This window comes from Schistocerca cancellata, chromosome 3 (assembly GCF_023864275.1).
Source record: "Schistocerca cancellata isolate TAMUIC-IGC-003103 chromosome 3, iqSchCanc2.1, whole genome shotgun sequence".
Classification (NCBI taxonomy): Eukaryota; Metazoa; Arthropoda; class Insecta; order Orthoptera; family Acrididae; genus Schistocerca; species Schistocerca cancellata.
In genome coordinates this window covers 54287875-54304261 of record NC_064628.1, presented here as the reverse complement: position 1 = coordinate 54304261, position 16387 = coordinate 54287875, and the positions used below count along the sequence as shown (strand labels likewise).

The window sequence follows — 16387 nt, the reverse complement described above, 5'->3', positions numbered from 1 at the left end:
AAAATCGATTTTTTGACACATATTCATGTACTAGTCCCCATAAGAAAGCAGACTACGCAACTGGCTTTCGCCAGTGAGTATAATATCAATGGTGGAACGATTATGTTCTCAAAAAGCCGTTTTGAATGTGGACCCCAAGCACCAGAAGTTATGTGCAGTTCCCCTTCTTTACTGCAGTAATAATATCAGCTATGAAGCCACGTGTTCCTTAGCCTGAAAGCATTAATCCATACAGTAGTGGCTGCAGGACGGGAAGAGATAGCGGAGGGTCTGCTTGGGCTCAGTCGACGTTCTACGGTGGCAGCCAAGAGGGCCGCGCAGGAGTCGACGCGATGCTGGCGCCTCTAGTGGCGGTTCTGGCGCTCATCGGCGCGGCGTCGACATCGGCTCAGGTCCCGCACATCGTCGGCGGCACCAACGTGTCAATCGAACAGGTCCCGTGGCAGGTGTCCGTCCAGACAGGAGGCAGTCACCACTGTGGTGGTTCCATCATCAGCAAGTCCTGGGTGCTCACCGCAGCCCACTGCATCTATTTGTCAAAGAGTTACCAGATTCGCGCCGGCACCGCCAACTTGGAACAAGGCCAACTATACTCCGTCGTAAGGGTAAAGATACACGAGAGGTACAACTCGCTGGCGTACGACTGTGACGTGGCGGTCTTGAAAATACGAGGAGAGTTTCAGCTGGGAGACAAAGTCAAGGTATGGGGTAACAGAATTATCTGTATATAGCTTATCGATTAGAATGGTAAACAGTTGGATAGATAACCTTCACTCACAGGAGGAAAAACATCCATTTCTCACATTTGCTGCATCAACAACTTCCCCATCATCCAACCCCATTGGGCCAAGCAGATGGAATGTGGGAGATCTGGGCAGTAGAGTGGACGAGGAAGAACCTTTCAATAAAATTTTGTGAGAGAAGACTTGCCTGAGGCCTTACGCTGTCATGCAGAAGGAGAAATTCGTTTCCATTTTTGTGCTGATGAACGCGGTGAAGTCATTTATTTAATTTCCTGAGGGTAAGAGAATACGCTTCAGACTTGATCGTCGCACTGTGAGGCAAGACATCAGAAAGAATAACCACTTCCGAATCCTAGAAGAGCGTCGCCATGACTTTACCGACCGAGGGTGGTGCTTTGAACTTTTTCTTCGGAGGAGAGATAGTGTGACGCCACGCCGTGGATTGCCGTTTTGTTTACGGTTCGAAGGGGTGAACTCATGTTTCACCGCCTGTGACGACATTTGGCAAAATGTTGCCACGATCAGTCTCGTAACGCGCAAGCAATTCTGCACAGACGGTCCTTCGTTGCTCTCTATGTCCTTTTGTCAGACGGCGATGAATCCAGCGGGCACACGTGCTAGAGTGCCCCAGCTGATGGACGCCTGTGTCACTACTGCGCACAGAGCCGTCCGCTTGTGCAGCGAAGCGCTTGGCGGTGACCCGCCGACCACCTCGAGTGAGACTGTCCGCACGCTCCAGCACTGCAGGAGTCACAGCTGCGTGCGGGCGGCCGGCACGCGGAACATCGGACAGTTCTGCGCGACCTTCTCGTGACGATGACAGACACTTCTCCCCAGGACCCAGCGTGTCAGGCCTCTGTACACATTCCGGGAGCGTCTACGAATATCTGTCATGCTGTGGTTTCCCAGAAAAATAAATTCAGTGGCAACTCTCCGCTTGGAACGCACTGCTAAAACGAAACTAGTCTCCTCCTAATCTATTTTTTATTTCCCTTCTTTCTTTCTTTTTAAAATTTTATTTTACCTGGTACTGTCACATTTCTGATGAATATGATACTGTGCTGGCTGTACCGCACTTTTACATCCCATCGCAATTTAGTTCTTTGGATGCGCAAAAATTATGTCCTTTTAAAAACCTCATTTAACTTTCAAATTTTGAAACATTTCACCATGAGCTTGGACAGTTCTTGTTCCGCTCTTTGGCTCATTCTCGCAAAAACTGAACAGTCATTTCATCAGTATCTGAGCATTTATTCCTTCATAGATCGTGCAAAACGTCTCGAAATTCAGAAATAAGTGTTGAATGTCGCCTATAATCTGCAAGCAATGTACGATACTCCTTGGCCGTCATGGTGCCTTGCACGAGCCCCAATGGACCTATGGATGTCCACGCGAATATTCTGCAAAGCACAGTGGAGCCGTCGCCGGCGTGATTCTGTTCTGCAGTGCAGGTGTCAACGAGCTATTGCCTTGGAAGACGACCAACTCGCGCGCTCCCATCGGCACGATGAAGAAGGTATTGGGAATCAGTAGCCCATGCAAAGCCCTGCCACTACGCCAATGTCTAGTACCGATGGTTACATGGCCACTTCTGTTATAGATGTCGTGGTGTGGTGTTAACATTGACAAATACATGGATCGTCGGCCAGAGGCCCATTTTAGGCGTCTTCGGAGCACTGTGTGTTCACTCACACTTTCACTCTTCCCAGCATTAAAGTCTGACATTAGTTCTGCCACAGTTCGCGTCCTGTCCTGTTTTACCAGTCTGCCCACTCTATGACATCTGACATCTGTAATAAGGGGTGGCAGCGCAACCCCGTGACGTATGGACGTGGTTTTACCTTGGTTTCGCCTCATGTTGAAGGCACTCACAAACAGCACTCCTCGAATATCCGAGAAGTCGTGCAGTTTCCGAAATGCTAGTGCCGAGCCTCCGGTTCATCACAGTCTGCCACACATAGCCAGCATGCTCACGGATACTGGAGGCATGGTGCGCGTGTCTAACTAGCAATCATTCCTCGCCAGGTGATGCTGCTATCGCCTGGACGGGTTTACATCGATAGTGTATGGCGGCGGTCATAGCGTGCTGGCCGATCAGTGTGCACACAGTAACGCCATTCACGCTTGGGAAGCACCAGAATCTTCGTTGTCGACAGAAATTTCGGTGGCTGGTAATTGTTAGTTTTGACCAATAAAAAACAGAATGCAGGTCTCAGTGAAACATTTGATGGAATAGCATCTTCTCAGACTCTAGTAACACTTTAAAATCGGGTGTTTCGTATATGAAGACGGTAGGCCCTTTACACAATGAAAGGACAAAGCATTTTGTATTTGAAAAAAAAAAGAGGCGGATCGATTGGATTACAGTGCTTAAATATTCGAGCTGAACCCCAAATTTCATCTTTAGAGAGAAGGTAGAGTGTCAGAAAAAATAAGAATAATTGGACGGGCGCTCTGAGGGTACCGTACAAACTTAAGATGTATACAGACAATTCATCCATTTCGGTAATCAAGAATCTCGACGATCTTTGCCTGTCATCGACATTTATACTGGCAATGTATCAATCCCAGGGATTCCAAAAGTTTGAGAACGTCTCTATTTCAAGTTTGAAGACAGACAATAAATGACAAAAGGAATATTTTTTTCATGTGATATGATTACAAAGCCACAGTTTTCGAATTTTTTCGTTTTGTGGTACAGTTCAACTTTCATTCTTGGCAAATTTTGATTCTAGATAAACGTGAAGTACCCTATAGTTCTTGATGAGTGAGTTTGCGAGTATGAAAATATATGGTAATAATGGCTGTATCTTTTGATCGCATCGAGTTAAAAGATTACGTTTTCTACACCGGCAAGAGACTGTTGAGCTTAGCATGTGGCATAAATTTCAGCTTGACACGTCTTAACAGACGGACAGACAGAAAGCAAAGTGATCTTTTAAAGATTCAGTTTTTACCGCTTGAGGAATGGAACCCTAAAAACAAAACTGAAATATAAAATATGCTATCAGACAGTGGTAACTGTAAACCTGACTTGAGAAAGTAAACTGACTTCGTCTCCAGTGTATCAGGACACAGCGGAATAACTTGGCACGTAGTGTTCCGGTGGAAGTCGCCTTGGCAGCAGGATAGACGTATCAGCTAGCAGCTAGCAGGGAAGCAGCCAGCTCCTTCCACCTACGGCACTGGTCGCAACATTATCTGACGTGCATCTCCTTTCAAATGACGAGAACAAGTCGAGCTCACGGTCTTTCACAGACACGAACAAAACACTGCATGCGGAGTGCTAGCTTTCTCACGTGTTTGCCACTTAAGGATGAACGTTACGCGTTTCATGAGGCGGTAGGAGACGCACGTACGAGTTGAAGTTTTATGAAATACGCACGCAAGTTTCAGAGGAAGGAGGGTACGCCAAAATAAGGGTGCGCCAATCTGACCTCCCTGTCTCGCTCAAAATGCAGAATCAGCTTTCCTTTCTGTTGGGGTTGATACACAGACAGGCTTCGTCAAGGAGGAACTTAAAGACGCCTCCAGTAGTCATACTTAAAAGCGAAAATCGACGAGCTGGTAAGGGACTTGTGATGCTACCAGATGGAATGATCACAACAACATTAATAACTGTAGTAATGCGACGTAAAAGGGAAACAGAATTCTATGACTGCAGGACACTGGAGTGCAATCGTCGCTGGAGGTAGGGAATAGAAAATAACTGAACGGTTCAGCCTTGACAAACGAAACGTCATGCGAATCAGATCAATAGAGCCCTTTAGTTGGCACAAGTTAGCCGTCGCGATTATGCATCACAATAACATCTCGAGATCGAGCAACACGTCGAAGATAGCAAGTGATCAATAAATATTTATCTTTGAATATACTTACCTGAAACAAAGTTTTCGGAATCGAGTTAAGGACTTCACCAGTTACCCAGGAGCTGACATTTATAGTAACCTTTACCTCATACTACTGAACTACCTACTTTTTCTTCCTCTTCTACTTTCTCCTTTTGGAAAAGAAGGCGTAGCTTCCATCCTTCAGCAGCCCTCTTCATCTCCATTTATGAAGAACATCCTATCTCACTGTTTATGTTTTTCTTTAAACGGGATGTTTTCCCAACGATCTTGCTCTCGAAAATAGTGTGTAAAAGAATATGATGTCTAATTAAGGGTGCAGTCAGTTTTGCTTTCTGTTGACCTATTACGAATACATTCAGTAATTCTTTCTTTTCTTCAATTTCTTGTAGAATTATCTCATTCGTATTTTGTGTGATTGTCCTTCACAACCATATTTCCGTAACTTCGGGGCGAGCATTCTCCTGCTTTGCTAACATTTAGGTGTCACGGCATTATGTGAGAACACTACATGTGGTGGTCTTTACAGATATTATCTCAGCGTGGAACCAGATGTGCTTGTTAAGTGGAATTCTTATTTTAGAAGGCGCTCTTGGGCAGTGTCATTCTTCTCTTGTTTTCCTTGAGACATGTATTGTTTTCCTGCATATTACTACAGAGGTAATGAAACGCCAACTAAAAGTAAAGAAGTTTAAGAGGAAGCAGCTGTACTATTGAAACCCAAAAAAGCTGAACGAATCAAAAACTCAGCCTGACCACGTGACAAATATAGAAGGAAACTTCAAGGAGGCACTGGCGTGAAAGAACAAACGAAATGGTCTTGAAAGACCCGTGTTAAATGCAACATAAAATGTACTAGGACTGAAAAAAAAACATAAAAAGAAGCAGCCATAGGTAATAGATGATACAATGGAATTCGTAAAGAAACAAATAAAACGAAAAATGTCGAAAGTCTACTTGAATGTAGGAAAATTAGGGGACAATAGATAGTCAACAGAAGTGACGCGCTAACGGAAAAATTAAAATAATTTACCATAGACATCGTACACAGACAATAATCAACCATTGTCCTTCATGACGATCATGTTTCCCAGCGGCAGTGGCAGTTTTGAACAAGATAATCCGCCATGTCACAAGGCCTGGATGTAATGGTTTTGAGGAACACAGTGGCGAGTTCCAGTTGCTGTGCTGGCTACCAAACCCGCCATATCTGAACCCTATCGAACACATCTGCAATGTGACTCAACGTGGTTCATAGCTCATCGCCCCCTCCCTGGAATTTACGGCAACTAGGAGACTAGTGTGTGCAGACATGGCGCTAGCTCTCTCCTGCGACCTACCAAGGCCTCATTCCTCCGTGCCACGATGCGTCCGTGATAAATGTGGTCATGGCTTTTACTTAGCTGGTCATAATGTTCTGGGTGATCAATGTATATTTTACACTAGCAAGATTACAAATTACACTCCTGGAAATGGAAAAAAGAACACATTGACATCGGTGTGTCAGACCCACCATACTTGCTCCGGACACTGCGAGAGGGCTGTACAAGCAATGATCACACGCACGGCACAGCGGACACACCAGGAACCGCGGTGTTGGCCGTCGAATGGCGCTAGCTGCGCAGCATTTGTGCACCGCCGCCGTCAGTGTCAGCCAGTTTGCCGTGGCATACGAAGCTCCATCGCAGTCTTTAACACTGGTAGCATGCCGCGACAGCGTGGACGTGAACCGTATGTGCAGTTGACGGACTTTGAGCGAGGGCGTATAGTGGGCATGCGGGAGGCCGGGTGGACGTACCGCCGAATTGCTCAACACGTGGGGCGTGAGGTCTCCACAGTACATCGATGTTGTCGCCAGTGGTCGGCGGAAGGTGCACGTGCCTGTCGACCTGGGACCGGACCGCAGTGACGCACGGATGCACGCCAAGACCGTAGGATCCTACGCAGTGCCGTAGGGGACCAAACTGCCACTTCCCAGCAAATTAGGGACACTGTTGCTCCTGGGGTATCGGCGAGGACCATTCGCAACCGTCTCCATGAAGCTAGGCTACGGTCCCGCACACCGTTAGGCCGTCTTCCGCTCCGCCCCAACATCGTGCAGCCCGCCTCCAGTGGTGTCGCGACAGGCGTGAATGGAGGGACGAATGGAGACGTGTCGTCTTCAGCGATGAGAGTCGCTTCTGCCTTGGTGCCAATGATGGTCGTATGCGTGTTTGGCGCCGTGCAGGTGAGCGCCACAATCAGGACTGCATACGACCGTGGCACACAGGGCCAACACCCGGCATCATGGTGTGGGGAGCGATCTCCTACATTGGCCGTTCACCACTGGTGATCGTCGAGGGGACACTGAATAGTGCACGGTACATCCAAACCGTCATCGAACCCATCGTTCTACCATTCCTACACCGGCAAGGGAACTTGCTGTTCCAACAGGACAATGCACGTCCGCGTGTATCCCGTGCCACCCAACGTGCTCTAGAAGGTGTAAGTCAACTACCCTGGCCAGCATGATCGGATCTGTCCCCCATTGAGCATCTTTGGGACTGGATGAAGCGTCGTCTCACGCGGTCTGCACGTCCAGCACAAACACTGGTCCAACTGAGGCGCCAGGTGGAAATGGCATGGCAAGCTGTTCCACAGGACTACATCCAGCATCTCTACGATCGTCTCCATGGCAGAATAGCAGCCTGCATTGCTGCGAAAGGTGGATATACACTGTACTAGTGCCGACATTGTGCATGCTCTGTTGCCTGTGTCTATGTGCCTGTGGTTCTGTCAGTGTGATCATGTGATGTATCTGACCCCAGGAATGTGTCAATAAAGTTTCCCCTTCCTGGGACAATGAATTCACGGTGTTCTTATTTCAATTTCCAGGTGGTGTATTTGTGAAGATTGCAAACAAAAGAGTTGTGCCGATACATTAGAAAATTAAAATGAATTTGGATTTATAAAAGGGTACTAGTAAACTGTCTGTTTGATGGAGTGGCTGAATGCAATTACAAAAGAAAAACGCAATGCTGATTGTGGACACAACTGCGCGAGTGACCACGTGGTTTGAGGCGTCTAACAACCCTACCACAACAAAGGTCAAAATTTAATAATGATTGTGGTGTTGCTCACGCTGCTAAATACTGCATTTTCGGGCAACAACAAAGTTATTATGTGGCAGGTGTCATTAGAGCACAGTTAATAAAGACGTTTCACGTAATAATGAATAAACTAGGCACTCATATTTTCGTGTTTCCCACGCTGGTCTCGTTGTAAAATCATGGCTCTATCGTCGAAAATCTAGGTGGTGATGATTCCAAGCTCGGATGCAAAGAGGCCTAGGTTTTATTCTGCTATATTCAAAAGTTTTATAGATGTGTTTCACAGACCATTCTTGAAGATTACAGTTTTGCAGGACAGTGGTGATGTAAAAAAGTAATCAGCACTCCGAATATAAGTTACACTTCCTTTTTATTACTTTTGCTGCAATATCACGTAACACACAAAACATCACGTCACAACACAAAACATACTTGAAAACATCTTCCTCACTGTTAAAGTTCACATTTTATAAGCTGACTACAATATCCGTCTTCTGCACATGACGTCCAAGACATGACTTTTTCAAGGTCCGACTCTCTAACTAACTAATAATCGCTTACGCGCCCAAAAATCAGAGTTACAAGTACGTCAAAGATCATAGTGACAAAAGAAAGAATACACATAAGAATAATATCATTACAATACAAACATATTGATGTATCAAAGTACCTCTACATTAATGAAATCAAATCTGAATGTTGTCTTTGAAATATGTAAACTACTTTACAGAAACACAGTAGGATATTACTGGTATCGAGAGGTTCAGATGAGGTGCCGTAATGGTTACGTAATTCAAGTACCATTACAGGCGCCATGTCAGGGATTGCACAGCCCCTCCCGCCGTAGGTTCGAGTGCTCCCTCGGGCATGGGTGTGTGTGTGTCGTTAGCATAAGTTAGTTTAAGTAGTGTGTAAGTATAGACACTGATGACCTCAGCAGTTTCGTCGCTTAGGAATGCACGCACACATTTGAACATTTGTGGAGACCAACCACTAGGTTAGACAGGTGGAGGTATCACGTGCTGTGACTCATCACTGCATGAAGAATCGAACTGCTTTATAGACCAATGGTAGCTTCGACGACTCCTGTCATGATGAAAAGTGGAACAGTGAAAATAGATTAATATCCGCTCTCGACGGTGCTGTGCTTAAAGTACTAGATACCTTTGAGAGGAGCTTGACTCAGATCTCTGGACAAACACGCAGTTCTATGTTTTCCGAAATAATGTAAGAGGAATTCTGAAATGATTGATTTCCAGCTCCATCCATGTACAATTAGAGGTGTTACTTTGTCTCTGAGGACCTTGTTCTTTGTTAGCTGGAACAGAAGCTCTCGATAGTATCTGTGAAATACCCTACAATAGGTGCTTATGGTAGGCTCATTCGACAGTACCATTGCTAACAGTGTACAAGGGCTTGTAACTCTCAAGAAACTGTGGTGACAGAATGCCTCATGCCACCAGCCCCTCCAACGGAACCTGCTGACAAGTCATGGTAATACATGTATGCCATTTATGGAACAAAGAGAACATTTTTTTATCAAATGTCCTAATATAAATAAAGATTTTAGCTTTGTCCTTTCCCCGTTTAAAAATTTATCTATATCCATGAACGAAATTTTCATTTTACTAAAAAAAAATTTTTTTAAATAAACTTCAGTATTCAAAAACCAAAATTTAAAAAATACAAAAATTATAAGATTAATTCAAATTCAGTAACATGAGCTGATTAATCTAGATTTTGTTTTTTACCTCGATAAATAAAATTTAATCTAATGATTTCCAGTAATTTATCTTCATCTTCTGAAAAGATTTTAGTATAATGATCTGGAAGAGTAATAAAACTTTTTCACTATATTTAGTTCAAAATAGCTTTTGTAATATTCTAAGATATGTTTCTTTTCAGCTCTGTTAATTTAGTATACATTTGTGTACAGCCATTACTATAACTGTTAAGTTCACTTGCTAGATTTTCAACACTACCATTCATGTTCATTTTGTTTCTCTTCTATTTACATAGAAAAAAGTCACATTTTCAAATATTTGAAATTTCAAATGTTAAAAAGTTGAAAATACTTAATTTTGGAAATTGAAAAGGATTTAAAAAGGATTCCTGCCTCGTTGTTGCACCACTCGAAACACATCGTGCGTGCAATAACGGCAACACAGCTCGGCGTCGTGGTTACTCTGTCTGGCCTACTAGCTGCCGACTATTACTACACACTGCCAGCGGCCCCAGACTTCATCACCCAACCGCGCGTTTACTGAATTTTAACAAAATTCCTCTTTTCCACGACGAAGACTAATACTAGCGAAGCACTGTTTTCTGGCATTGCTGCTTTCTTACAGACAACCACATTATCTGTGAACAGCCTTAAAAAGCTTCTGATGCTTTCTACTTAATCATTCATATACATTGTAAACAGTAACGGGCCTATCACATTTTCTTGGGGTACCATGGATATTACCTTTACAAGTGTCGACTTTGTTCCGTTAAGAGTGACTTGTGTTCTATCTCCAAGGAAGCCTTGAATCCAGTCGCAGAGCTGGTCCGCTATTCGATGAGGTCGTAGTGGAACGGAGAATAGTACTGTTTGGCAACCCTATAGAATGATTTCAATCACTTTCACCCCAGTCAGGCCCCAGAAAGTGGTACCCACACCCTACTATGGAATGCCGACATGAAATGTAGTGCACTTGCCAAACTTTATTTCTGAAAAGAAACGGAGGAAAAGAAAACTTCAGACTATGGTATAAAGATCCTAAAACAGATTATTGGAAGACTTCAAAGGTACTGCTCTTTTCAGTAGACTTGGAAAGACTTCTACTTGAAAACTAAGGACAACTACCCTGCTCTAAAATGTAATCGTTCAGCCCATGCGATTCCATTCCAACGAACCAGTAAACAAAGGAAGCACAATAGCTTTCCCTACAAAACTTATTCAAACTGTATTCACTTTCCCATAGAAAGGATACGAACGCTCCCCAGATGTGGTCAGGAACGGAAAAAAAATCCCCTATAATACTCAATAGTATGAAGTTCAAAGCCCCAAAAACTTACAGAAATTTATTTTATTACTCTATAATCCGACGAAAATCTTATTACATTTTCATCCCGTCCGACTCAGATAGGGAAAGTTATTTGACAAATTTGATGGTACAGTGGTTGAGTGACAGACAACGAATCCAAACGTTCGAGTTTCGATTCCTGGTAGTCGTAAGATTTTTATCTGTCTAATCGATTCTTTCAAATGATAAATGTCATTTCCACCATTTTCGGTGTCCACATTAAACAGCACGACCTCTTCTAAGTGGTTAGGTAAGTCACTTCAAAGGTCGGAGAAACGAAATTGGCAACCATTTCCAACAGCACTGTGCCTAGTAAAGAACTATAGATTTGACGCCAACCTTCAGTTTGATGACGGCATTACCTTTCATCTGCACGCTACGTACAGGACTGACACGTAGGGTGTTGCAGAACATTTTTAGTTTCCGCCTTGCAAGTCAGCCTTCGACTTTAAGCAGTTCTCTCGTGCTTGGCTGCGGCTTTCATTATGTGTTTACCAGTTATAGTGGCTTGCAAGAAAGGAGGTGCGTGCGTGACGCTTCGTGGTCAGCGTTTTTTCTATTACCCACAGCACTTGCCCTAGCCGTTTCCTACATTGGTAACTAGCGACGTCCGGATACGTGCCGCATTGGGACCCTCCGATCAAACTCTCGCAGGAAAAATTATATGCTGAGGAGACAATTGCTGTCCCTTGTTAACGCAATACTTGTTGCGTTTCCTTTACGGCACGAACAATGAACATTACAGTATGGCCGTGTTCCACACTTAGACCGACATATGTATATTTTTAAATTGTAATTCATTTTATTGTTTCTGTAATACTCAGTTACATGTCTGTGTTACATGCAATATATGAATGCGAATATGTACAACCGTCGGCTGTATAACGGAATGACGACAGTGAAAATTTGTGCCGGATCTGGACTATAACCCGGATTTCCTGTTTACCTTAGCCGCTTTGTTTTCTCTGTACAACTCACAGTCAGTCACAAACTTTCACATATCGTCGTTGATGCGTTCTACTTTAGTATCCCTCAGTTCTATGTCTTACACATCGCCATAACTGTTTTTTTTTCCTACATGTTACGATCATGCGTTACACTATTCTGGACAGTGAATGGTTGCTTTATACTGGTAACACATGTATCGTTGATCACCCCTTGCAACAAACGACGTATCCCGCTAATTGATAAAGTCTGTCAACTAAAATTCGTTTAAATTACGCTTACGGAAAAATTTAGTTTACTTAGTGTATCGTTTGACATCTTGTTTTACTTTCTTTCCTCTAAATTTAAGCTCAGTAGCTTTACGGTTGTTTCTCTACCATGTTCCACCACATTCTTCAAAGTTACCATGCAGACTTCAACATTTAATCCATTTAAATATGCACTTTTAGGTTTCCAGCTTCCACCCTAAGCAAAACGCTGATCAGCTATTCCCTACATGTGTATCACGCACTATGTAATTTCCGTGCAATGGGAGAACATTTCATTTTATCTGAAAGTCACTACCTGGTAACGGTAGATAAATACGATATTGAAGTGACTGTCTTGTTAAGAAGTGCGATGCAGTGCATGCTTGTCCGGACCAACACTTCTAAACAATACATGCACTGTAATATCGTATATGTTACATCTAGTTACCTCCTTTTTGGTGAACTACAGGTGGAATACGTTGTCAACGATTAACATAGTCTGTAACGCCCACTGTTTAATACACTATCTGATCAGAAGTATCCGGACACCCCCAAAAACATACGTTTTTCATAGTAGGTGCATTGTGCTGCCACCTACTGCCAGGTACTCCATATCAACGAACTCAGTAGTCATTAGACATCGTGAGAGAGCAGAATGGGGCGCTCCGTGGAACTCATGGACTTCGAACGTGGTCAAGTGATTGGGTGTCACTTGTGTCATACGTCTGTACAGGAGATATCCATAGTCCTAAGCATCCATAGGTCCACTGTTTCTGATATGATAGTGAAGTGGAAACTTGAAAGGACACATACAGCAGAACAGCGTACAGACTGACCTCGACTGTTGACTGACAGAGTCCGCCGACAGTTTAAGAGTGTCGTAATGTGTAAAAGGCAGACACCTATCCAGACCATCACAAAGAAATTGCAAACTGCATCAGGATCCACTGCAAGTACCACGACAATTAGGCGGGAGGTGATAAAACTTGGCTTTATGGTCAAGCAGCTGCTCATAAGCCACACATCACCCTGTTAAATGCCAAACGATGCCTACCTTGGTGTAAGGAACGTACACAATTGACGATTGAACAGTGGAAAAACGTTGTGTGGAGTGACTAATCACGGTACACAATGTGGCGATCCGATGGCAGGGTGTGGGTATGGCGAATGCCCTCTGAACGTCATCTGCCAGCGTGTTCCAACAGTAAAATATGGAGACGATGGTGTTATGGTGTGGTCGTGTTTTTCATGGAGGGAGCTTGCACTCCTTGTTGTTTTGCGTGGCACTATCACAGCAGCAGGCCTACATTGATGTTTTATGCACCTTCTCGCTTCCCACTGTTGAAGAGCAATTCAGGGATGGCGATTGCATCTTTCAACACGATCGAGCACCTGTTCATATGCACTTCCTGTGGCGGAGTGGTTATATGACAATAACATCCCTGTAATGGACTGGCCTGCACAGAGTCCCGACATGAATCCTATAGAACTCCTTTGAGATGTTTTGGAACGCCGACTTCGTCACAGGCCTCACCTCTCCTCAATCCAGCACTCCGTGAAGACTAGGCTGCCATTCTCCAAGAAACCCTCCAGCACCTACTTGTACGTATGCCTGTGAGAGTGGGAGCTGTCATCAAGGCTAAGGGGGGCCAACACCGTATTGAATTTCAGCACAACCGATGGAGGACGCCACGAAATTGTAAGTCATTTTCTGCCAGGTGCCCAGATACTTTTGATCACATAGTGTATTTATGCTTATAATTTCCATACTGTCTCTTAGCTCGTCCAGGTAGGGTTAGATTAGAACCAATCAGTAAACGCCGGCCGCGGTGGTCTAGCGGTTCTGGCGCTGCAGTCCGGAACCGCGGGACTGCTACGGTCGCAGGTTCGAATCCTGCTTCGGGCATGGGTGTGTGTGATGTCCTTAGGTTATTTAGGTTTAAGTAGTTCTAAGTTCTAGGGGACTTATGACCTAAGATGTTCAGTCCCATAGTGCTCAGAGCCATTTGAACCATTTGAACCAATCAGTAAACACATGGAAAAACGCGCTAAACCTCATTTCCGCGCAGTAGCATTTTAAGCAGAGGTACCAGTTTCTTAGATGGAAATAAACGGTCAACTTTTGACAAGAGCTTTTCAGAATGAGGTTTTAACTGAGAAACGTGTTATAATAAAAAAGTAATGCTGTGGAACATTTACTTGGTGAAACACACTAAATGCCTCAAACTTCATTTTCTGCTGTTGTTGACTCGCTGTTTTTCTTACAGATAGTGCGTCTGGCGACCGCCCGTCCGCGGGAGGGTGCTTCAGTGCTGGTGTCTGGGTGGGGGACGACGTCGGAGGGGGGCAGCTTGTCGAACTTCCTGCTCGCCACCACTGTGAAGGTGGTCTCCGTGTACAAGTGCCGGATGTGTTACCCCAGCGTGGGGCTGACGAACGCCATGATGTGCGCCGGGGTGCCCGCTGGCGGCAAGGACTCGTGCCAGGGCGACAGCGGCGGCCCCCTCGTCCACGGCAAAGAACTCGTCGGAGTCGTCTCCTTCGGCAAGGGCTGCGCGAGACCTGGCTACCCGGGCGTCTATGCGGACGTGGTTTCGCTACGCAAGTGGATCAACCAAAGAGCCCGCATCGAGTAACTGTGCAATGCATTCCACATGGCAGTCGCTTTCGAGCACCAGCCGTACTTCCATATTACGAATATGGTCTTCAGCGTGTCCACAATAAACATGTAGGGAGTTACGTGACTTGGAGTGGCATCGGTGCTGAGATTGCTGTAGGCAAGCCACAAAAAGGTGGTTTATACACATAAATCACGTGCGGCGTACGCTACGGGTTCCGTGCTGTCGACGCCTCGCATTCGCAATGCTCACTTTGTAGAGGAGGATTGGCTGTAACCTGTATCGAACCGAAAATTGCTGTTGACGACTACGTCCGCAAGATTCTGTAGCGCTGGAAATAAATGAATATGGACCCAAAATTGTTTTGGAACGATTGAAGAATATATTCGTCGTAGTTCTACTTCAGTATCCCCCATTTTTATGTCTTACACATCGCCATAACTGGTTTTTTTTCTACATTTTACGATCATGCGTTACACTATTCTGGACAGTGAATGGTTGCTTTACACTGGTAACACATCTTTTGTTGATCACCCCTTGCAGGAAACGACGTATCCCGCTAATTGTTGAAGTCTATCAACTAAAATTCGTTTAAATTACGCGTACTGAAAATTTACTTAATGTATCATTTGATATCTTGTTTTACTTTCTTTCCTCTAAATTTAAGCTCAATAGCTTTACAGTAGGTTTCTCTGCCATGTTCCACCACATTCTTCAAAGTCACCACGCAGACTTCAACATTTAATCCACTTAAATATGCACTTTCGGGTTTCCAGCTTCCACCCTAAGCAAAACTCTGATCAGTTATTCCCTACATGTTGTATCACGACGTTTTACTGTATACCATACTCCTATAGAGTGATTTTCGAAACATATTTCTGTTCAGAAGACTAATTTCAGAAGTTCATAATGTGATCCATTTTGCTTTTAATGCATTCCGTAGTAACCGACTGTTAGTTTTACAACCTGTATAAGTCGTGCTTCCGAAAGGGAGTAAATGTCTGTTCTCTCTGCCAAGAACCCGAACGTTAATAAAACTCTGGTTCTGCTGTTGCGTTACTCTTCCGTGGAGGGAAAACCATACTGAAAGAAACCTGTTCATGCAGTCAGTTTGAGCATATACACAACCTAAGTAGTTAGTGGTCCAGTTACTTTATTTGAGTTTTCAGACACTAATTATTCGCAAAAGGAAAGCTAGTGCTTGTATTACTGAAATAAAATTTTATTGCACGTTATCTTCAAACTGTATATATAAAAAAAGTACATATTGCTGAATTGTGGCCTCAAAGCTCATCAGCGCTACGGTTCCTACGCGACCTTACAATGTTCCTTCCACGTTTCATTCTGGATCCTATACATAAGCCAGATAAAAGAAACACATCGTAAACTATGTTTTTCAAATTTATAATTCGTGACTCGGCGCTACAGCTTTGTTACTGGTGGACAGAAGTACATTCGCTGCAGTCGGTGGTGAGGCAAATAAATCTTGCACATTCGCTGAGTACTTGCACCATTTGCAGCCTTGTACATACTAGTACGTTTTATCGATTAGTTTTCGGAAGTGCTGTCGGATAATTATCGATTCTTGTACCAACTGTAACCACAAAACTGTAATCGAAAATTCGATTAACAATGAAAACTACATGAGTTGCAACGATCTCCATCCTGATTGGTACGCACCCCGAGCAAAATCCAACTCCAGTGACGTTAATTCTAAGTTTCCTTCATTCAGTTATTTTACGATTCCTAGCCATGAGGTCAGAGAAAATTTGTGAATAATTGTGTTATGAGGATTATTTCTTTTACTCTCCGTAGAGCATTTGCTGGA

At 44.1% G+C, this 16387-nt stretch overlaps 1 protein-coding gene across 1 annotated transcript in view; it reads left to right on the top strand.

Annotated features, from left to right (window-relative positions):
- LOC126176076 (uncharacterized) overlaps nt 1-14577 on the top strand; it is a 93514-nt gene extending 78937 nt beyond the window's left edge. Inside the window, exons 3-4 of the mRNA XM_049923211.1 lie at nt 213-701; nt 14209-14577. Of these exons, the coding sequence (XP_049779168.1) occupies nt 213-701; nt 14209-14577 (858 nt within the window). The remainder of the gene's footprint in view (nt 1-212; nt 702-14208) is intronic.
- Nucleotides 14578-16387: the final 1810 nt, after the last annotated feature.